This window comes from Nomascus leucogenys, chromosome 9 (genome assembly GCF_006542625.1).
Source record: "Nomascus leucogenys isolate Asia chromosome 9, Asia_NLE_v1, whole genome shotgun sequence".
Taxonomy (NCBI): Eukaryota; Metazoa; Chordata; class Mammalia; order Primates; family Hylobatidae; genus Nomascus; species Nomascus leucogenys.
Window position 1 is genome coordinate 96,880,443 of NC_044389.1, and position 22,891 is coordinate 96,903,333.

Below are 22,891 nucleotides of genomic sequence, written 5' to 3' on the forward strand. Positions count from 1 at the left end.
TGGGTGACAAGAATGAAATTGTCTTAAAAAAAAAAAAATTTTTTAAAGTGTCAACAGGCCACTGCTCAGTCCCAGGTACACCAAATTGTACATGTTTGGCGAGAGAAACAACCCAATACGCTGTGAAAAAGGCTGTAAGAGGAATACACAAACAAGTTATTTGGGGTGGGAGGTAACAAGAGAGGAGAGATGGAAAGTTGATGAGAAAGAGCAATAGCATGCTAGACCAGGAAATGTGTCCATGGAACCTTAAACCTCTGGGCAGGAAAAAGTCCTGCTGCTGCAAACATTTCATGTATCATTTATTTTTCTAAGAAGCCAGAAAAATGGCAAAGGTTTCTTTTTAACCCAGGGAGAAAGGACAATCAGGCATCTGTAGGTTACCCTTCTGTAACCTACAGGTGGGATTCCCTCAAGAGAGCTACTGAATGTTCTAGCTATCTGAATGGAATAGATCATCCAGGCAAGAATAAACAGAAATCAATATGGAGATTGTATCTGATAGAAGTTAGCACAAGATAAAGCAACTCAGAAAGTCACAGACTAGTAAACCCACCTAAGGCAGGCGACCAAACCAAACCACAGAAAAGATTAGCTCCTACTACCTGCTGAACTTGAAACGGTCTTTTGGTTTTGTTCATATTCGTCTAGACGATTACAAAATCTTAAAACAGAACAACAAAATCGCTAATAATCACTGACAACTGTTTAAACTAGAACATGCTTAACAGCTATAGCACAAGAAAGTATTTAGAGTAGTGTATATTTGCCCAACCTCTGCTTCGACACTAAACACTATAGCTAAACCCAGAACTCTAAGAATTTATGTGGTAATCTCCGCAAGTATCTGAGAACAAAGGAATACACCCCAATGTTCCATAGTTCTTCAAGCATCAGCCACTCTAAAGGAGAAAGGCTGGGCTTATTAACAAGAGATTCTTGTGCTTTGTATACCCTTAGGGTATATGGCTTTGTTTCAGAGGCCTGTGGAGACCCTGGAAATATAAGCCAAGCTGTTTAGATACAAGCTATTTTTTGGAGAAGGCTCACAGATTTTTATCATATATTCAAAGATATTCATGAGCCAGAAAAAAAACCACTTAAAAAACCTTTTAAAAATACCATACTGAGCTGGGCGTGGTGGCTCAGGCCTGTAATCCCAGCAGTTTGGGAGGCTGAGGTGGGCGGATCACCTGAGGTCAGGAGTTCGAGACCAGCCTGACCAACATAGAGAAACCCTGACTCTACTAAAAAATACAAAAAATTAGCCAGGCGTGGTGGTGCATTACTGTAATCCCAGGTACTCAGGAGGCAAGGGCAGGAGAATCACTTGAAATTGGGAGGCAGAGGTTGCAGTGGGCCGAGATTGCGCCATTGTACTCCAGCCTGCACAACAAGAGTGAAACTCTGTCTCAAAAAAAAAAAACAAAAAAAAAACCAAACCATACTGGTAATATTACAATGAACATTTTTCAGCCGAGGAAACAAAAAAAAATACGTATTTCAGAGAAATTTAAAGAAAAATGTCAAGGGCTAAGATTATTAAGTACCTGTTTTTCTAACTCGAATTGATAGTTTTTCTTGGGCCAGCGCTAACAAGGGCTAACGGACCTTTCCTAAGATCAACATATTTTACATACATATGATTTTTTTAGGGGAAAAATTATTCAAATTCCTCTCTTAAAAAATACATTTCCTTCTTTTGTATTTTATCATGTCACTCATCAAAAGTATAATATTAATAACAAATGGTTCATGTTTGGTAAACTTTAATTTCTAGAATATTTAGGAAAAAAAATTAAAGTATTATTTTGAGGCATAAACATGACCATGGTTTAAATTTAAAAAATATCCTTTTCAGTTCTTCTTGTATTTCCTGGAACCCAAATTCCTATGGATAATGGTCAAACTCGAATGTTTAACTAAATTCTAGACTGAAGATGGTCATATAAGTAGAGTAGTAGCTTCAATTAGCTGACTGTGATGGCTAATTTTATGTGTCAACTTGATTGCACCACAGGGTGCAAATTTAAACAATATTTCTGGGTGGGTCTGTGAGGGTGTTTGGGGTGAGATTAGCATTTGAATTGGTGGACTCAGTAAGTTGACTGCCTTCTCCAATGTGGATGAGCTTGATCCAGTCTGTTGGGGGCTTGAATAGAATACAAGGTAGAAGAAGGAGGAATTCACTCATTTTTCTTCCTGCCTGCCTGCTTGTGCTGAGACATCCATCGATCTTTTCTCTGCTCTTGGAGTGGGAATTATACCATCAGCCTTCCTGGGTCCCCAGTTACAGTTGGCAGATCAGATCGTGGGATTTCTTAGCGTCCATAATCATGAACACCCATTCCTTATAATAAATCTCCATATACTTACTTCTCTCTCTCTCTGTGTGTGTGTGTGTGTGTGTGTATCTCCTATTAGGTCTGTTTCTCTGGAGAACCCAGACTAATACACAGACTCCTACTTAAAGAATAGGTCTTGGTTTCATAACAAAAGGTTAATGCTGGAGTATACATTCATCAATGTATTAGGCTGAGATAAAACATTCAAGTTTTGGGCCGGGCGCGGTGGCTCACGCTTGTAATCCCAGCACTTTGGGAGGCCGAGGCGGGTGGATCACGAGGTCAGGAGATCGAGACCACGGTGAACCCGTCTCTACTAAAATACAAAAAAAAAATTAGCGGGTGGTGGGGCGCTGTAGTCCAGCTACTCGGAGAGGCTGAGGCAGGAGATGGCGTGAACCGGGAGGCGGAGCTTGCAGTGAGCCGAGATTGCGCCCACTCCAGCCTGGGTGACAGAGCGAGACTCCGTCTCAAAAAAAAAAAAAAAACATTCAAGTTTTGGAGTCAGAGGCTCCTTTGGTCAGAGGCATCCTAACCAGAGTGACTCCATCTTGAACAAAGGCCAGATAAGGCCAAACTGGCTGGGTTACATTCCCAGGGGGTTGGGCACTCCTGGTCATAAGATACTTATAGTTGAGGGAACGAGTTAATGATGCTAACTACATAAAAACCTAGAACTTATAGAAATGTCCTGATATTTTAAGAACAAAAAGCATTCTTAGTTTAATAAGAAGTTTTGCTTTAAAGATAGTAGTACATTCCTAAATTCTTGCTGAAATCAATAGTAACATAGGAAAATAACAATACTAATAGCCTGTCACAGCTGATCACAAGCTTTTGTAATACAGTTCACTATTCTTAACCTTAATAACCCATATAAGCCAGCATTCCACTTAAGATAGGGACATTCCTCCTCTTGCTTTCTGAGGATGCTCTACTCTGTAATACAGCAGTTGCTAATAAACTGTGTTAAATATATCCTGTGACTTTCCCTGAATTCTTTCCCATGTGAGACTCAAGAACCCACTCTTGGGGTCTGGATAAGACCCCTTTTCCAAGGACAGCTTTATTGGACTTTTGATCATTTGAATAAGAGGGTCCTGACTCAACTACCACCCCTGAAACTCCAACTCAGTAGGTGGACCACGTGGTAAAATGGACACTAGTTCATAACCTTAGTCCAATCACAGCTGTGTGACTAGGGTTCCATGTCACCTTCTCCCTCTCTCATTTTAAAGAGTTGAAGAGAATGGTTGTGTACATTATAATACAGTTACTATTGCATTTTCCATGTCTTAGCCTAACATACACTACAACGTCAGGGATCCATGCAAGTATGCTGAATATAGCACGTGGAGATTTTTACTTATTAAAGCGTTTCTATACTCCATTTTGCATATCCATTATGTGACCTATTGAGTCCTCAGGCTACTTAAACTCAAAGAATTAAGCAAGTCACAGTACTCTCAGAGGAGAAACAAGTAGTTCTTGCCATCTAGTTCAACCACGGTAACTTTCCTTGTTCTGTCATAGCCAAAGAGCTTTAGTCTGTCACAGCCAAAGATCTCCTTTAATTCTGCCTGGGGATGCGTGTCACTGGGTTGCCTCGTAAAGGATCTTGTAACTTAACTCTCATCTGTAACGAATGTAGGTTGACTCAAATGTAAGGTTACAACTGGTCCAATAAATATTTCATTCAGGGATGACTATAGTTGCTCTAAGAAGACAAAGGGATAGTTGGTTGTTTAAAAATCCAGGGAATGAAATGAGAAAGCCAAAGACGGGAAGATTAGACTGTTTACATTTTAGCCTACTTCCTGTTGTATTCACTTCCTGCCCAGTCTGGAGAGGGCAGGATGAGACCGTGATACTGGTGTCAAATATTCAAGAACTGACGCCCCGATGCCTTGTGGTCAGAACACATTTATGGACCAAAAAAAAGGGACGCGACATACAGAAATCGGCAGTGAGGTACAGAAATAGCTGGACTGGCTACATATTGGCGTTTGTCTTATTTGAACACGGTTTGAACACTTAGCAGTCTGTGAGTGGTTGAAGTATGGCCGCTGGGATTGGCCAAGACTCAGTTACTGTTACAGGTACACACTTCCAAGTTAGGTTTTCAATCTTATCTGCCTATTAAGCTAGGTTACAGTTCGTCCACGAGGACTCAAATGTAGAAGTAAGGAGGCCTTCTCAGGCCATATTTAGTTTGCTTTAACATGTGTTAATCCTGCAAATATCAACTGAAATAATTTTTAGTAGGAAATCAGAATAAATGACAGCAGATTGTGCGATTCATTTTCCTTCCTTAAAAACAGAGGTTAGTAAGGCGGGCAGATCACGAGGTCAAGACATCGAGACCATCCTGGCTAATATGGTGAAACCCCGTCGCTACTAAAAATACAAAAATTAGCTGAGCGTAGTGGTGCACGCCTGTAGTCCCAGCTCCTCAGGAGGCTGAGGCAGGAGACTCGCCTGAACCTGGGAAGCAGAGGTTGCAGTGAGCCAAGAGGGCACCACCGCACTCCAGCCTGGCGACAGAGCAAAACTCCATCTCAAAAACAAACAAAATAACCAACAACAAACAAAAAACCACAACCCTGCACTCCTGCACTACAGCAGTCTCCTAATCTTCCTTTATAACTCGTCCTCATCTTTCTCTAGTCAATTGTTACATCTAACTTTATATTTTTGGCTGCTATAATTTTTAGTTTGTTCCTTTCATTCCCCCCCGCCCCCCCCCCCCCCGTATGAATAGGCAACACTTAACAAAATCATTTTTTAAGTCGTTTCATTGTAACTTCAATTTTCTCTTCCTTGCTCTATTTAAATTTTGTTTCTTCAGCATTCTTCATACAATCTATTTCCTAGATATTTGATTATTTTTCCATTTCTCTACAGGAAAAGGCATATTCAAATAGTTTTAAGTATGTTTCATTTGTATCTCCATTTAACCAAGAAAAGGATGTACATAGACATCCTGGAAGGTCTTCCTTTAACTAACAACATATTAAATTCAAGAATTTTTATCTCCACTTTGGGAGGCCGAGGCAGGTGGATCACTTGAGGTCAGGAGTTTGAGATCAGCCTGGCCAACATGGTGAAAACCGTCTCTACTAAAAATACAAAAATTAGCCGGGTGTGGTGGTGTGTGCCTGTAATCCCAGCTACTAGGGAGGCTGAGGCAGGAGAACCGCTTGAACCTGGGAGGCAGAGGATGCAGTGAGCCGAGATCACGCCACTGCACTCCAGCCTGAGCAACAAGAGTGAAACTTCGTCTCAAAAAAAAAAAAAAAAAAAAAAAAAAAAAGAATTTTTGGCTCAAGATTTTTGTTTAAATAATGTTGAACTGTAAAAATTGACTTGTTTCACATCAATGGTGTAATGATGATAAACTAAACTTTAAAAAGCAGGACAAAAGGTGAGTTTTTTGCTTGTAAACTCTATCCAGACTCCACAGCAAAAAAAAATTGCACAATGGTGTTTGGACTTTTAAAATTGTCTTAACAGCTGCCCTGCTTTATTTTTGCTTTTATAGTAAATGAGAAAAAAAAAGCTTTTATTTCCTTAATCTCTCTAGAGCATGAAACAAAGAGGAAACATTAATGCATTCTCAGCTGGTGTCTTTTTTTTTTAATGCACTTTCTGCTTTCATAAGCCTGTGTCTTTCTAAAAGCAGCTCCTTGATGGGGTGAAAGAACATTAAAAAAAAAAAAAAAAAGCCTTTGAGACAGAAGCCTGGGTCCTTGCCCTAATTCTGACACTTATGAGCTTAGTGATCTTGGGCAAGATCCTTCAGTACCCACCATCAGTGTGCTCATCCATAAAATGGGGTAACTGTATCTGCTTCCCCTTCCCTACTTAGTACTTGTTAAAGACCAAGCAAAACAATAAAATAGGAAGTTAAACACTGAGCCGCTGTGAAACATACGCTATAGTTCCTGCTTGCTGACAGTCCACCTTGACAGGCTCATTGAAAAAAAATTCAAGATTAAAAAAAAACTTCAGGAGGCTGTGGCTGGTGGATCACCTGAGGTCAGGGGTTCAAGACCACCATGGCCAATATGGCAAAACCCTGTGTCTACTAAAAAAAAATTAGCTGGCCATGATGGTGCACACCTGTAGTCCCAGCTACTGGGGAGGCTGAGGCAGGAGAATCATTTGAACCCAGGAGGGGGAGGTTGCAGTGAGCTGAGATCATGCCACTGCACTCCAGCCTGGGTGACAGAGTGAGACTTTGTCTCAGAAAACAAACAAGCAAACAAAACTTTACAGCATTATTCACAGTAGCCAAGAGGTGGAAGCAGCCCAAATATCCATTGACAGATAAATGGATAAAGAAATGTGGTCTAGACATGTAATGGAATATTACTCAGCCTTGAAAAAGAAGCAAATTCTGTCACATGGGACAACATAGATGAATCTTGAGGATATCATGCTGAGATAAGCCAGTCACAAAGGGACAAATATTGAATACATGGAGATAAAGAGTGGAAAAATAACAGACTGAAAAGGGTGAGTGGGGGGTGCAGGGAGGAGGAAGAGAAGTGGGTTAAAGGGTACAAGCATACAGTAAGATGGAAGGAATCAATTCAGTGTTTGACAGGAGAGTAGGATGACTATACTCAACAAAACTGCTGTACTTGGGTGACAGACACCCTGTGTCCCCTCATTTGGTCACTATGCATTATATACCTGTAAAAAATGTCTTAGCTACCCCATAAATTTGAGCAAATAAAAAAAAGAAAAATATTGTGGCATGGTAGTTTTCAGGGGCTTCATGGGGGCAGGGGGATGAGGAATTGTTCAGATGATACAGAGTTTCCGATGTGCAAGATGAAAAGATTCTAGGGATCTGATGCTTGGGCCATTAAGTAAATTGCAAATTGAGATTTAAAACAAAAATAATCTAAAATGACAGGCTTTGTTGGACCCCACAGTTAGCAATCATCTTGCTAACCTCAGAGAGAATCACATTGCTGGTTAACGTAGGCTCTGCCTCCAGAGGGGTCAGTCACTAACAGTGGGGGCTTATATAATTTAAAGTGCCCTTCTCTGGTCATCAGCACTTCCTTCTCCAGCAGTGTTGGGGTCCACCCATTTGCTATTTGGATCATAATGCTTTTATTTTTCTTTTTTCTTTTTTTTTTTTTTTTTTTTTTTTTTTTTTTTAAAGAGACGGGATCTTTCTGTGTCATGCAGGCTGGAGTATATTGGTGCGGTTATAGCTTATTGTGGCTTCTAACTCCTGGGCTCAAGCAATCCTCCTGCCTCAGCCTTCTGAGTAGCTGGAACTACAGGCATGTACCACCATACCTAACTATTTTTTCTTATTTTTTGTAGAGATGAGGTCTCACTGCATTACCCAAGCTGATCTCAAACTCCTGGCCTAAAGCTTTTCTCCCACCTCAGCCTCTCAAAGTGCTGAGATTACAGGCATGAGCCACCATGCCAAGCCTACAGTGCTTTAAGTCTGATATCTACCACATTACTCAGTGATACACATTTTTAGCATGACTATTAGACCATGAGCTTCTTGAGGAAGAAACCAAATGTAACACATCTTCAATTTCCCTTCCTTAAACTCCTAACTCGATAGCATAATATCACTCATCAAACGTTTGCTAATTAAATAAATTCTACTTTTTTCCACAGTTTTCAACATCTTTTATTTGGCCATTGATGGGGCAAAAACTCATAAGAAGAGAGGGTTGACTGTTTTAAGCTCTGCACAAAAGTCTTCATGTCGTTCCCTGTTCTTATCTGGTGGAGAAAAAGGGAGGGAAGAATTGCATATTTATAGCTGTGTTTACAGTGATACTACAAAGACACTCAGTTACAGCGCTCTAAGATAAAAAAAAAAAAAGCTTGAACTGCAAAGTTTATAATAATCCTTCCTTAATCCACTTATGGTTTTAAAATAGCCAGAAGTCTATGAGAGCAGCCTGGCCAACCTGGTGAAACCCCATTTCTGTTAAAAATACAAAAATTAGCAGGCTGTGGTGGTGCATGCCTGTAATACTAGCAACTTGGGAGGCTAAGGCAGGAGAATTGCTTGAACTCGGGAGTCAGAGGTTGCAGTGAGCCAAGATCGTGCCACTGAGCTCCAGCCTGGGTGACAGAGATTCTGTCTCAAAAAAAAAACAAAAAACAAAACAAAAAAAACAGTGGTAGTAACAGTCCTTACAAGGATTCTGGAACCATCAGGTTCCTTTTAAAACATGTGATTGTTACCCATAAGAAAGTTAAAATTAGCTTAACAGGTAGATTGCCAAGATAAATATAACCACAAATAAACAGAGAGCAATGTGTAATTTTGTTCCCAAATACTCGGTGTTACTCAGAAAAGAGCCTGTGAGAGGAGTAAGAGAGAGCTCAATTGCTCTTGATAACTCAGGCAGAGATCTGCACCCGTGTGACTAAGAAGCAGAAAGCACATCTCAAAGTTAGAGTGAAGGAGACAAGGCCCCTGCCTTCATCACTGGGGTGGATGGGGATGCAACCTGACCTGCCATGACAACTGCTGCGAGATCAAGCAAGTGTGTCAATGCCAGTCATATCCCAGGCAGGTCTGCAGTCCCCTGGACATCTCAAATCTACCTTACAGCACTCACCACCAAGTGACAAACAACTAAGCTGACAGTGACCATGTAAAATAGTGTAAGAGCACAAATAACTACAGAGGAGGCAAAGACACTTGTTTGATCACTTCCCATTCAGGTTCCTCACCACACCCTGAACTTCTCCACAGCAGGTACTGTGTGTCCCAGTTGCCTGTGCCCATCACAAGGGCCAGAGTAGGGAAAGATAGGTCCAGGAACCTTGTGCTTTGTAAGTAACAGCTTATTCAATTATCACTGGAATCCTGTGAAACAGAGGTTAGTTCCTTTTACAAATGGCAAAACCTAGCTTCACCTGTAATTTATCAAAAAGTCAGGCAGCCAGTCCATGGTAGAGATGGAATCCAAATCTAGGTTTCTGAGTAGTTGCATAGAAACTGCATGACCCCTGCCCCTGCAATATTTCCCTTCTGATAATTCCCAGGAAAAGATTTGTTGACCCTTCGACAAAGGTTTCAGGTTTGGAAGGATGGAGGTAATGAGAATGGAAATGGAAAGTGCAGAGAAGAAAGGGTTTAAAGGAAAAGACTGGGAGCTCAATTTTAAGTGGGTGGCAGAACGGACACAGATCCAAAAAGAGGACCTGAGACCCAAGCACTAGGGAGAGAGGCAAAGACCAAAGGCACTAACTGTAAGTGACGGCTAAAGCCTGGAGAAGTATGAGAGAATAGAAGGGAAGATGGCAGTGGTTTAAAGCTCGCCCTGGAGGTGAAACTCTTCATTCAAAGGAAAATGCACATAAAGGTCCCAATACATAAACCATGTGTGGCTGGGCACAGTGGCTCACGCCCGTAATCCCAGCACTTTGGGAGGCTGAGGCGGGTGGATCATCTGAGGTCAGGAGTTTGAGACCAGCCTGGCCAACAGGGTGAAACCCCATCTCTACTAAAAATACAAAAAATTACCTGGGTGCGATGGCATGTGCCTGTAATCCCAGCTACTTGGGAGGCTGAGGCAGGAGAATGACTTGAACCCAGGAAGCAGAAGTTGCAGTCAGCTGAGATCGCGCCACTGCAATCTAGCCTGGGTAATAAGAGCAAAACTCTATCTCAAAAAAAAATTAAATAAAAATACAATACAATAAAATAAAACATGCAAAGGTAGCACTGTTCTGGCTGAATCCTGGGTACAATGTGCAGACCACAGCTTGCTGGGCATCCCTAAGCCTCTGCAGTGACTCCAGAAGAATCCATGGATCTCTTGGGGCTCTACAGAGCTCAGTCTAGAAACCAATGACATGCCTAAAGCAACAAACATCAGGAGTCCTGAGCATTTGGTTGAATGGACTTCTACATTTCAGGCAAGGGAACTAAAAGTTGACACAGAAGGGACTGAACAGAAACCACCGGAGTGGTAGCAGAGGTAGACTTTGCGTGTACCAGCAGCTGCAAGACAAAAGTGACTTACCAGAGAAGAAAACCACACTGAAGTTTGCAGAGTTGTCAAGAGGAGGTTTAATAAAAGGTCAGCAGCTTTGGGATTAGGAAGTCACTAGAGACCCTCAGTAAAGAGATGGAGACAGAAATCAGTTTCACGGTGTTAAAGAGTAAGTAGGGAAGAAATTGGAGCAGGAGAATAAAGCCTGGGGTGATAAGGCTGGCAGTAGAAAGACGGGAAAAAAATAGGACAGAAGGGATGACAGCGTTGTTTATTTCACAAGGCATGGAGACATTTCTTCTTCCAAAGGGGTAAGGAAGAAAAAAGATGAATGTGGCAGGTTGTTTGCAGAAAGTGGTTGCAACATATCCCACCTGAATCCACACCCTTGGTAATTCCCATTTGACTCCAGGCTTAGCCCTGTGACTTGCTTTTGCCAATGCGACATTAGCAAACATGACACAAGTAGAGATGTGATTATCACCCCCTTGGAGCTTGCTCTCTCATGAAGCAGCCCTGGGACCAGCATGCGAACCCTAGCCAGCCTGCTGGAGGATAAACAACCATATGGAAGAGAACCAGATACACATGCTGACAGCTGTCAGCCTCCAGACACATGTAACAAGCCATCCCAGGTCACCTGGTCACCAACTAACCGGACAGCTGGCAAAGGATGTGTGGCAGAGAATTGTAACCCAAATAAAATGGTGACTTAACACCAGTAGGCTGAGATCTGTTTTTTGCAGCAAGAACTTCGAGAGTAAGGATTTTGCTGATAGTGTAGTCATCAGTGCTGTATGTATTGTATGGTCATGACTGCTCAAATATATTTCAACATGCTTAAAAAGGCTGGGCACAGTGGCTGACGCCTGTAATTCCAGCACTTTGAGAGGCCGAGGCAGGCAGATCACTTGAGGTCAGGAGTTCGAGAAGAGCCTGGCCAACATGGTAAAACCCCATCTCTACTTAAAATACAAAAATTAGCCCACATGGTGGCAGGTGCCTGCAATCCCAGCTACTCCAGAGGCTGAGGCAGGAGAATTGCTTGAACCCAGGAGGCAGAGGTTGCAGTGAGCCAAGATGGTGGCACTGCACTCCAGCCTGGACAACAGAGCGAGGTTCCATCTCAAAAAAAAAAGAAAATGCTCAAAGACACAAGTTTTGCCTTTTCCTTTTATATCTTTCAAATTGTCTATAATGAGCAGCGATTGGGCATTAAGTGCTATTACTGTTGTCATTATTAATATTATCATCAATTAATATTAGAGGTGAATGGAAGAATGACAGTACCAATGTGTGTGATTGTTACCTACCCAGTCATAAGTATATGTCAACAGGGAAGAGAAGCCTAACACAGATCCAGCAGGCTTCTGCATTCTTTTTATTTATCACAGGTAGAAAAACGCAATCTAAGCTAATGCGTATTTGAACAATAAACAAACTCATGCTGCCAGAAATTAGACATATTCAGCCAGTTTTCTAACCCTACTTGAAAGGTACGTGCTATAAGCAAAGAGTTGACAATTTTTTAATGCAAGAAGCATGAAAATGTACATTGTGAAAATAATTTCAGCCTAAAATATTTTTGTAAGAATGTGTGACATAATTTGTGCTTGTGTTTTTCATAAGATATCGCTGCTGGATTTTTATCTTTTTTTTTTTATTTTTTTGAGATTTAGTCTTGCTCTGTCACCCAGGCTGGAGTGCAATGGCGTGATCTCAGCTCACTGCCATCTCTGCCTCCTGGGTTCTAGTGATTCTCCTGCCTCAGTCTCCTGAGTAGTTGGGATTACAGGCGCCCACCACCATGCCTGCCTAATTTTTGTATTTTTAGTAGAGACGGGGTTTCACCATGTTGGCCAGGCTGGTCTCGAACTCCTGACCTTGTGATCCGCCTGCCTTGGCCTCCCAAAGTGCTGGGATTACAGGCGTGAGCCACCATGCCCGGCCAACACATTGGTTTTTTTCCCCATAAGTAGCCCTCAATTTCACACCTGCCACCTATTCTCTGGATTCTCCAGTAGTCTATTTTGTAGGTTTAAGAACATATGCATTATAGACATACGGGTATATTTCTCTCCTACCTTCCACATAATGTTCACGATAAGACATATTTTTAAAACATGTTTAATATTTTTTTGAAATAAAAAAACTATCTTCAGGCTGATGGTACATAAAGATGTTCATGTTTCTTCTTTCTTCTTCAAAGGCTAGTTAGGGGAATTCTCTCAATCTGTAAGGCATTTATGAACTAAGGCAAGATGAGAAATATTTTTTCTTTTTTGTAGTATATTTATTGAAAACTACTCGGAACAAAACACGGTAAACTGAACTAATGCCTCCTCCTGAAAATATGTTTTTAGAAAAAGTATAAACCCACAGATACAAAGAACAGGAAACCAGATGAGAGTACGTGGAAACATAGAACATACAACGCAATGAACAAGCAGTAATTAACTAGCAGAGTAGAAAGTGTTAGAATGAGAGTACATGCAAGAGGCGGGCAGGAGGGCTAAGGAGTAGAAAGCCGATTGCAGCTGCATGGCCCTGGCAAGGAGGGGGAACTGGAGGTAACAGGCACCTCTGAAGCAAGAAGTATGGCTGGGGCTGAAAATAGCACTGCCTGGATATTGGACTTATCAGAATCCACTTTCTCTCTCCCCTCACATCCGGAAGACTAAAGGTTTAATCTCTGGAGAGGATGACCAGGAGATTTCAGGCAATCAGAGGGATAGCTGAGAGTAAAGGCGAGTGACATACTGAACATAGGAGGATCAAATAATTTTAAGATCTCCATCCTAAGTGATGAAACTCTAGCTACCTTTTCCTGGACAACTGCCAGAAGCCTGTGACTGGTCCAATAGAGCTAGACAGGAGGCTGGGGGAGTCCTCTCTGGGGCATTGGCCAGATTAAAAGATAATGGTGCCCCCTCCCACCAGTTCTTCGGTCCCTCCCCAATTACCCTATACAAGACGAGCTGTCAAGAAGCTTTGCCACTGCATTTAGAGCTTCCAATCAGCTTTACAATGTTTTCCTCTTAATTATGAATAGATGATCAAAAATTAAACCTTGTCCAGAGTCAGAGTCTCAGCCCAGCAGACAGCCTTTCTCGAAACTTCACGTCTTCAGGCTTTCTTTTAGTCAAGATAAGTGATAAGCCGGACGTGTTGGAAGTAGAGAAGTTTGATAGGTCAAAACTGAATAAACTCCAGGGCACAGTGGCTCGCACCTGTAATCCCAGCACTTTGGGAGGTCGAGGCAGGAGGATTACTTGAGCCCAGGAGTTCGAGACCAGCCTGGGCAACATAAGGAGACTTTGTCTCTAAATTTTTTTTTTTTTTCCTGGAGACAGAGTTTCCCTCCTGTTGCCCAGGCTGGAGTGCAATGGCGTGACCTCGGCTCACTGCAACCTCCGCCTCTCGGGTTCAAGTGATTCTCCTGCCTCAGTCTCTGGGGTAGCTGGGATTACAGGTGCACACCACCACACCCAACTATTTTTTTTTTGTATTTTTAGTAGAGACAGGGTTTCACCATGTTGGCCAGGCTGGTCTCGAACTCCTGACCTCAGGTGATCCATTTGCCTTGGCCTCCCAAAGTGCTGGGATTACCAAAAATTTTTTTAAAATGTTAGCGAGGCATGGTGGCACATGCCTGTGGTCCCAGCTATTCTGGAGGCTGAGGTGGGAGGATTGCTTGACTCCAGGAGCTTGAGGATGCAGTAAGCAGTAATCATGCCACTGCAACTCCAGCCTGGGCAACAGAGTGAGACCTTGTCTAAAAAAAATAAAAATAAACAAACCTGAAGAAAACTAGTAGCGAAGTAAAAATACTCCTCCCTTGAAGAAAAAATTTGCGTCCATAATCTCATCCCTAAAGAACCTTGCAGACTCTGCAGTTTTGGCCTTCTCTATCTGATGACACAGGATCCAGCAAGAGAAAGAATGTCTTCAAACATCGTGAAATGGGGATTTCCTCCCAAAAGCAAATTTCAGCACTGCCTGAGCATCTTGGTTTCAGGCTTGTGTTTTGTAAACCTATGTGTTTGTAAGAGATTTTCAATATCTTCTCATGTCTTCTCACCTATACTCCCTAGCTAAGAAGTTGGGGGTATGGCCAGGCACAGTGGCTCATGCTTGTAATCCCAGAACTTCAGGAGGCCAAGGTGGGCAGATCACTTGAGGTCAGGAGTTCAAGACCAGCCTGGCCAACATGGTGAAACCCTGTCTCTACTAAAAATACAAAAATTAGCTGGGCACAGTGGTGCACACCTGTAGTCCCAGCTACTCGGGAGGCTGAGGCAGGAGAACTGCTTGACCCTGGGAGGCAGAGGCTGCAGTGAGCTGAGATCACGTGACTGCACCACTGCACTACAGCCTGGGTGACAGTGTAAGACTCCACCTTAAGAAAAAAAAAAAGTCAGGGATAGTGAATGTTTCCTTAAGTTCATTTGAAAACTTCTTGTTGGTGTATAAATTCCAACAGGCAGTCAATAATTTCACCACTGATGATCCTTGTGTATGTAGTCCTTATACTTCCTATAGGATAACCCAGTTTTAACCTCTTACAATAGGTGCTTCCACTGCTTCATAAGCTTCATGAAGATGTATGCTTTTGCAGCTTCTTACAGTTTATTTTCACTTCAAATATAACAATGAAATAATAGTCATTAAAAATCAAACATTTGAAGAAAGTCTCCATTATGTAAAAGTAACATCAAATATTTAAAAAGCTTAAACAACAGTGACAGGCAACTTCAAAAAAATTAGTATCTTAAGAGACATAAGAGAAAATATTATGGCTATGGAATAAAAACAAGAAGCTATAAATGAATAAAAAAAAAAGCTCTTGGAAATTAGACATTTTGACAAATATAATCTTAGCAGATGGGTTAGAAGTTGACAAAAATTCAGGTACAACAAAAAGATGGAGAAAAAGTGAGAAAAATGATTACAGAGAAGCTCAAGTCAAATACCTCACAAACCAGAGAGCCAATAAAAAGAGGAAAACATAGAGGAAGAAATTATTCCAAAAAAAGGACAGTTTCCAGAAGTGAACTGATCAGCCCTTCACAATGAATGTATGAGAAGCCAAGTACAATAAACGAAAAGGTGCACACCAAGGCATGTCATGTCAAAATGTCAAAATACCAAAGGAAGATCAGTTCTTAAAATATCAGAGAATTTTAAAAAACCAAAAACCACACTTAAAGACAGAACGGGCCGGGCATGGTGGGTCACATCTGTAACCCTAGCACTCTGGGAGACCGAGGCGGATGGATCACTTGAGGACAGGAGTTTGAGACCAGCCTAGGAAACATGGAGAAACTCTGTCTCTACTAAAAATACAAAAATTATCTGGGTGTGGTGGTGTGTGCCTGTAATGCCAGCTACTCTGGAGGCCGAGGTGGGAGAATCGCTTGAACCCAGGAGGTGGAGTTGCACTGAGTTGAGTTGGCACCACTGCACTCCAGCCTGGGCGACAGAGGGAGACATTTTCTCAAAAAAAAAAAAAAAAAAAAAAAAGACAGAACAGCAGGGCCGGACTTTAGAAGACCATGAAGTAAACCTTCAGAAATCTGAAGAAAAACATTTTTCATTCTTGAATACTATAACCAGCTAACTTGTTAATTAAATGTGAAGGTAGAATGAAGACATTTTCTCAAGAAACTAACCTTTCTCTGGAAGGGTCTATGTTTTCTTGCTGCAGAGCCTTTACTTACACTGACTGTTATATACATTGTATTCCAGGGCCTGGGAGGCATTTCTCTCTTCTTTACTTCCCCCTTTGTACTTCAAGAGCTGAACTTCATCTGTCCATCCTGTAAGGCAGCAGTCCTCCACCTTTTTGGCACCAAAGAAAACAATTTTTCCATGGACTGGGGTTCAGGGATGGTTTCGGAATGATTCAAGCACATTACATTGATTGTGCACTTTATTTCTCTTATTATTACATTGTAATATACAATGAAACAATTATACAACTTACCATCATGTAGAATCAGTGGGAACCCTGAGCTTGTTTTCCTGCAACTAGATGGTCCCATTTGGGGGTGATGGGAAACAGTGACAGATCGTCAGGCATTAGACTCTCATAAGGAGTGTGCAACCTCAATCCCTCACATGCATAACTCACAAAAGGGTTTGCACTCTTATAAGAATCTAATGCTGCCATTGATCTGACAGGAGGTGGAGCTCAGGTGGTCATGTGAGCAGTGGGGAGTGGCTGTAAATATAGATGAAGCTTCCTATCTGGCCGCTGCTGTTCACCTCCTGCTGTGTAGCCTTGTTCCTAACAGAACACGAACCCCTGCTGTGAGGTCTATTTTTTAAGCCACTACCTCCTCCAAGAAGGATTTTCTGTTCCTATCAGTAGGATGCAGTCTAAACCTGGGTGCTCACAGAACTCTCTATCCCTCCCTTCCCCACAATGTATTGTATTCCACCTTTTATGACCGCGACTTTCTCCCAAAACAAACAATGGAAGCTTCTCACAGGCAAAAGACCTGCCGGTTTCTTCTTTGTGGCTCTGGCCTTGCAGTCCCTCCTACTCACCAACTGTGCCTAACATTTTCTTTAATATAGTAGATATTCAATGATAAAAGAACAATGGACTCAAGATTAAAGGTTATTCTATTTGGCTAAGAAGATCACATTGAGTCCATCGTGTTTTTTTTTTTTTTTTTTTTTTTTTGGACAGAATCTTCCTCTGCTGCCCATGTGACAGCAAGAGATCTCAGCTCACTGCAACCTTTCCCTCCCAGCGTCAAGTGATTCTCCTGCCTCAGCCTCCCAGGTAGCTGGGATTACAGGCATACCCCACCAAACCCATCTAATTTTTATATTTTTAGTAGAGACAGAGTTTCACCATGTTGCCCAAGCTGGTCTCAAACTCATGACCTCAGGTGATCCACCCGCCTCGGCCTCCCAAAGTGCTGGATTACAGGCATGAGCCAGTGTGCCCGGCTGAATCTATCTTATCTCTCCTTCAATTCCTTCTACATCCAGATTTCCCAACTCAGCGTCCTGCATATAGGGCAGAAGGCATCGTTTTTGAGGATCAAAGGAGATAAGAAGAAAATCATTATTTCAATTAAAAAGAGATGATCATGTGACCCAGCAATTTCATTCCAAAGTACATATGTATGTGAAATGAAAACATACGCCCACACACAAAAAAATATATACAGGAATGTTTGTAACAGCCTAATGCACAATACCTAAATGGTGGAAACAATCCAGATGTCCAAAAGTAGCCAATCACAAAAGACCACCTATCATAAGATTTCATTTATATGCAATATACAGAATAGACAAATCTGTAGACACAAAAGTTGAATAGTGGTTCTAGGCCTGGGGACAGGGGGATGGTTGGGGAGAATGGAGAGTGACTGATAACAGGCTTGGAATTTCTTTATGGGGCAATGAGAATGCTCTAAAACTGATTATAGTGATGGTTGTACACCTCTGAACATACTAAAAACCACTGAATTATACACTTTAAATGGGTGAATTATAACTCAGTAAAGATGTTTTCAAAGAGAAGATCAACATGGGAATAAATTAGATTCATATATTACTTGTCTTTAAGGTAGTATCAGATAGCACAAACTGAAATGACCAGGATTTGCGAAGTATGCCATAACTGTACAACATCAAAACACACATTTGGAACCAGAACATAGCACGTTAAAAAACAATGTCATGTCAGTTGATATTTACTGGCCTCAAAATTAACATCTAATCTATTCACTGCAGAGTTTAGTGGCTAAGAAAAGCCTTAACAAAGTGGTAGTGGAGAGTAATAGGTTTATTGACAGCACAGAGTACTTCGTTATATAACCTTTTGTAGGTCACTTAAATTTTAAAAACAGTATCTTCAGTCTCACTTCTTGCTCATCATGTTATTTCATAGAGGTATTATCAGGCAATTAGTGGATAATGTGTTTGTATTTATACAGGACCAGGATCCGAAAGCACTGCTAAGGTCATCTGCACAGACTTACTTATTACATGTGATCTGTAGGGTGAGTAAAAGCACGGACTTGTAAAGTCTTTTTGTTTGAGAGATGCTTTGATGGTTACAAAGTAAATGCAGAAAATGTCTGATTCTTCTAAAATGGCTGTGCAAAGTGTTTTTAAGTATTTAAAGTTAAATAGCATGAATTGTTATGTTTTTAAACTTTAAGGCTTCATTTTCAAGTAGGTTTCATAAAGGCACAATGAAATTCTGGAAAAGAATGAGGTTATTTTTATAGATAAAAATAAGAATTTATAGAGGGAACTAGCCTTCTACAATCCCTATTTTGCATTATTTCTTCAAAGATATTGGGATTAATAAACCAGACTTACCAAACCATGATTTTAATATAAAGGAAAATTCAGTCCTCATCTTTGTATCTTCGAGACATATTTAAATTCTCACTTACCCTAGTGTATCTCATTTGAATACATCAAAGGTTTAAAATATTGACCTAATTTTAAAGAAAAAAATACAAATAAACTATTTTTTTAAAATTTTTATGGGTACGTAGATGTATATATTTATGAGGTATATGAGATGGTTTGATACAGGCATGCAATATGAAATAAGCATACCATGGAGAATGAGGCATCCATCCCCTCAGGCATTTATCCTGTGAGCCACAGTCCAATTACATGCTTTAAGTTATTTAAAAATATACAGTTAAGTTATTATTGACTTTAGTCACCCTATTGTGCTATCAAATAGGTTTTATTCATTCTTTCTATTTTTTTGTTATCCATTAGCCATTCCCATCTCACCCATTAAATAAACTATCTTTTATTAAACATAGGAAATAGTTTTTCAATTATTTTGCTTTTGTTTTAAAGTCTCTTCATTTTCTTTTGTCTTCTTCATCATTTCTAACTATCAACGTTTTAGGCTGTAGGACAAGAAACATGACCCTGGTTTGATTTAGGAGCAACATTTCGATCCATGCTTGGTTAAAAGACACTTTAAAAGTTCTTTGCATCAATGTCATTTAACTCATGACATAGCCACAGAGTCATGAACACAAATGCCCCAATTACATAACAACTGAAAACCAAACCTACAGTCTATTGGGCTGTATCATGATGGAGTATGAGCCTGAGAAACTGTTCAATTTTGGTATGTGAAACTTACATGAATAAATTAGCTGCAAATAGAACAATCTTATTTTCGGAATACAAATTGTAGTTTTTTTGTCCTTTTCTTTACACACAATGCAAGATATAGAATATAGAATTCAGACTCTCAGCTGCAACCTATATTAACTACAGTGCCGACTGTCACACGTTATTTAATGTTCTTCATTATTTAATTTCAACTTCACAATGTTCCAAGTGGCTAACATTGGTAGAGCAGATTCATTGATGGCAACTGGGCCACATCCAGTTTTATCAGTTTCCACCATCACAAAACCCTCCCTGCATCTGCTATTTATGAACTGCCTTTCAGAGAAGACCGTCAGTCCTGGAGAAAATTTCCCTGCCAGGCGAGGTAAGAACATCATTCTGATAAACAAAAGTACTGCTTTTTAGAAGTCAAGGTCTCCTGGCAGTTCCTCAGTAGACTATGATGGCAGCCGCACTAGAGGTCATGAATAATGTATTACATAAGGGCTGTCCGTGCATTCAAACCAGAATCTCCTAACCACAATTCCCATAGCAACACACATAGATTTTACTCATCTCAGAGATGAAGCAGCCAGTAGAAATGCTATCCTGGTATTTCTAGCACGATCAACAAGGCACTTAGCCTTTTTCAAGACAAGTTTTTCAAAGGAAAATCAACAACCATGTTAAAATAGGTTCATTGAGAAGTGACTGAGTATCCCACAAACCAAGCTACCTTCAACTTGAACAATCTATGCTTTAGAAATAGCCACTATCCCAAGGACAGCATGGGGAAAAGAATTCAAATCATTGCAATGAGTGAAATGAGGCACAGCCTGAGATAAATCCTGTTAACTATCTATTTCATAGCTGCTTTGCAGTCTCCCCTCCATATATACACACTTTATTAAGATGGGATGGAGAAGAACATGTTCTAAGAGAAGAAACTTTTAAAAATCAATAAAATCCTCTGTTGCTTTTTGAAAAGCATAATGTAATCCATTTTGAAAATAAGAGGATACTAATATAAAACACCTGTGAAGTAAAATTCAGGAGAAAAACTGTTCAAGTCTAAGAAAATAAACAATAGCTTGAAGTCAGTCTGGTTTTTTTTTTTTCTTAACAGAGATATAGTTTACTGGGGAAATGAAGTAAAACGTGTTGATATAAGGTGCAGTTTTTCCTCTTGGCAAATTCAGGGATCCTTTTGTATGTCTCCAAATAAGCCATCCACCCACAGAAACGAGTTGCTTGGATTATAAAACAACATAGAAGACCAGTCTTATACACCACACTTCCTTTTTCTACCAAGGGAAGAAACCAGGCTTCATTTTTAGTACCTTTCTAAAACCAGACAATGAAAGGCCCTAATAGATCAAACAAGCTTTAGGGGAAACTCCCACAGGTGGTCTATCAGGGGCACAGCATAACTTGCAAAGAAAGATCTTGGCAGGGAGGAAAAGATTTTACCTTTGCTTTTTCCAACTGTGCCTGGGCCTGCCGCTCCGCTTCTCTGCGCACTGCCTCCCGGTCCTCCTCCAAAGATACATCGGAATCGGATGGACGGCTAGTGTAGGAGTCTGCCGAACCCTGGAGAGGAAAATGTACATTTTAAAGTAGATTCAATCTATGATGTTTGCATTGGAAAAGTCTCATCGACACAGCAGTTAGCTTCCCGGATTGTTCTGTACGTTCCTGAAAAGAGGAGAAAATAATTCATTTTGCAGCAACCTATCTAGAAAACCATGCTCTGGTTTGCAGACATTCAATAGAATAGTTGTGTCTACTGAGTTGCCATTCCTTCCCAAGCTTTATGTTCCAAAAAAACCATCCTTCCTGGAAGCCAGAACAAGTTGGTTTTATAATTAAACAGCTTGATGGTGCAGTGCAGAACTGAAGGACAACGATGGGTTTCAAGGATAGCTTCAAGAACAATCTACATGCTAAAGCAGGTATTTAAAACTAGGAGGACATTAAGCCTAACAAAAACATGAAAGAAAGTCTGAATTATAAACTTGAACTCTCCAAAATGTCACTACCATAACATGATTCCCACTTTAATCTGAAGAATCCTTGTTTACCTTTTTATACACCTGCTATTTTCTCTGATAAAAGTGTAAGACACTAGCAGCTAACTTCACTCCATCTTCCAGCAACACATTTTAAAATACCTTTACCTAGATTTAATAAAAAAGCCGTCTACACAAAACATCTGCCCGGGACAGCTCATCTGGCAATTAATCACAACGTAGGGAAAGGAGCTCAAAAAACAAGAGCAATCTCTCCAGCTTCCCTCTCCTGCAATCATGATCCGATTAACCAAATCAAACCACCCTCTCTACCTGCACTCACTGCAACAACAGAAAAGCAGAGACAAAATAACCTCTCCCCCCAACGAAAGCCCTTGCGCTTACACAGATATCAGAATTCTTCAGCCTTCCTCCCTTGGCTCTTTTCAGAAGCCTGATCCAGGTGGCCTTCATGAGCCAGACAGCGCCTTTATCGTCCGCAGCTGCAGCCCCGGGCACAGGTTCTCAGTGCGCGCTGAGACCCGGAGAACCCCAGCTCCTTTCCTATCCATGCTCTGGGCAAGCCCCTGTTCTCCGTCCCTTTCTGCCTCCGGGGCTTTCACTCCCTGCCCCAGAGGACTCCCATCCAGGGAGATTCTTATTTTCCCATTTCAGGAGGGGCTGAAAACACACACTCGAGTGCTTTATATTGCTTTAAAAATAAAGAAGACAAGTGCATTCAAAAGCCGAGCATCAACTCGTTCTAAACTTAATGCATCTCATAACCCTAAACATTCTCTTCCCTGCGCTCAAATTGTTAAAGGAAATTAGTTGTAAAAGAATCGCAGGAAAAAAAAAAAAAAAACTAGTGCAAAAACGTATGCAGTGACATTTGCAAGTGCAAAGTTCAAGCCTTATCTTTGGAGATCTCGAGGGGGAGGGGGGAGGCGGAGGGAGGAGAACGCACTCCCACACTGGGCATGCTCCATATGTCGCCTTTTTACGCAGATGCTCACATCACACTGTTAGTCTATGTCAAATTGCCATTTTACATCCGAAGTGTAAACAGCTGGAAAGGTCTCTTCGGTTCTATAGTAATCGGGCTCGTGGTATGTGAGTCTGTTTTTGTTTCAGATGAAACCTCTCAAAAACAAAGCATGAGATCGTTTCCTTTAATAATCCCTTTCCATTACCTGCTCCAGAAAGGGTGTCCTATGCCACAAGGAGGTTCACAGGTAGTAAATATCATATGCAACATTGCATAGCAAAAATCAAATAATGCTCGTCAGTCATAATATAACACAGGTCTTTATTGCTTGTCACTTTCCAAACAAGATGCGTGAGAGAGACGTGGCCATTTAATCAGGACATGAAAGTAATCACAGCTCTATAAAGCAATGAGTTTAACGGAGCTCAAAAT

The 22,891-nt window shown here is 41.0% G+C and overlaps 1 protein-coding gene across 2 annotated transcripts in view; it reads right to left on the reverse strand.

Annotated features, from left to right (window-relative positions):
• CACNB2 (calcium voltage-gated channel auxiliary subunit beta 2) overlaps window positions 1-22,402 on the reverse strand; it is a 140,230-nt gene extending 117,828 nt beyond the window's left edge. For both annotated transcript variants that reach the window (XM_030819234.1, XM_030819232.1), the window contains exons 1-2: window positions 21,877-22,402; window positions 20,933-21,052 (exon numbers count right to left, since the gene is read on the reverse strand). In XM_030819234.1, coding sequence (XP_030675094.1) covers window positions 20,933-21,052; window positions 21,877-21,945 — 189 coding nt within the window. In that variant the 5' untranslated portion in view covers window positions 21,946-22,402. The remainder of the gene's footprint in view (window positions 1-20,932; window positions 21,053-21,876) is intronic.
• Window positions 22,403-22,891: the final 489 nt, after the last annotated feature.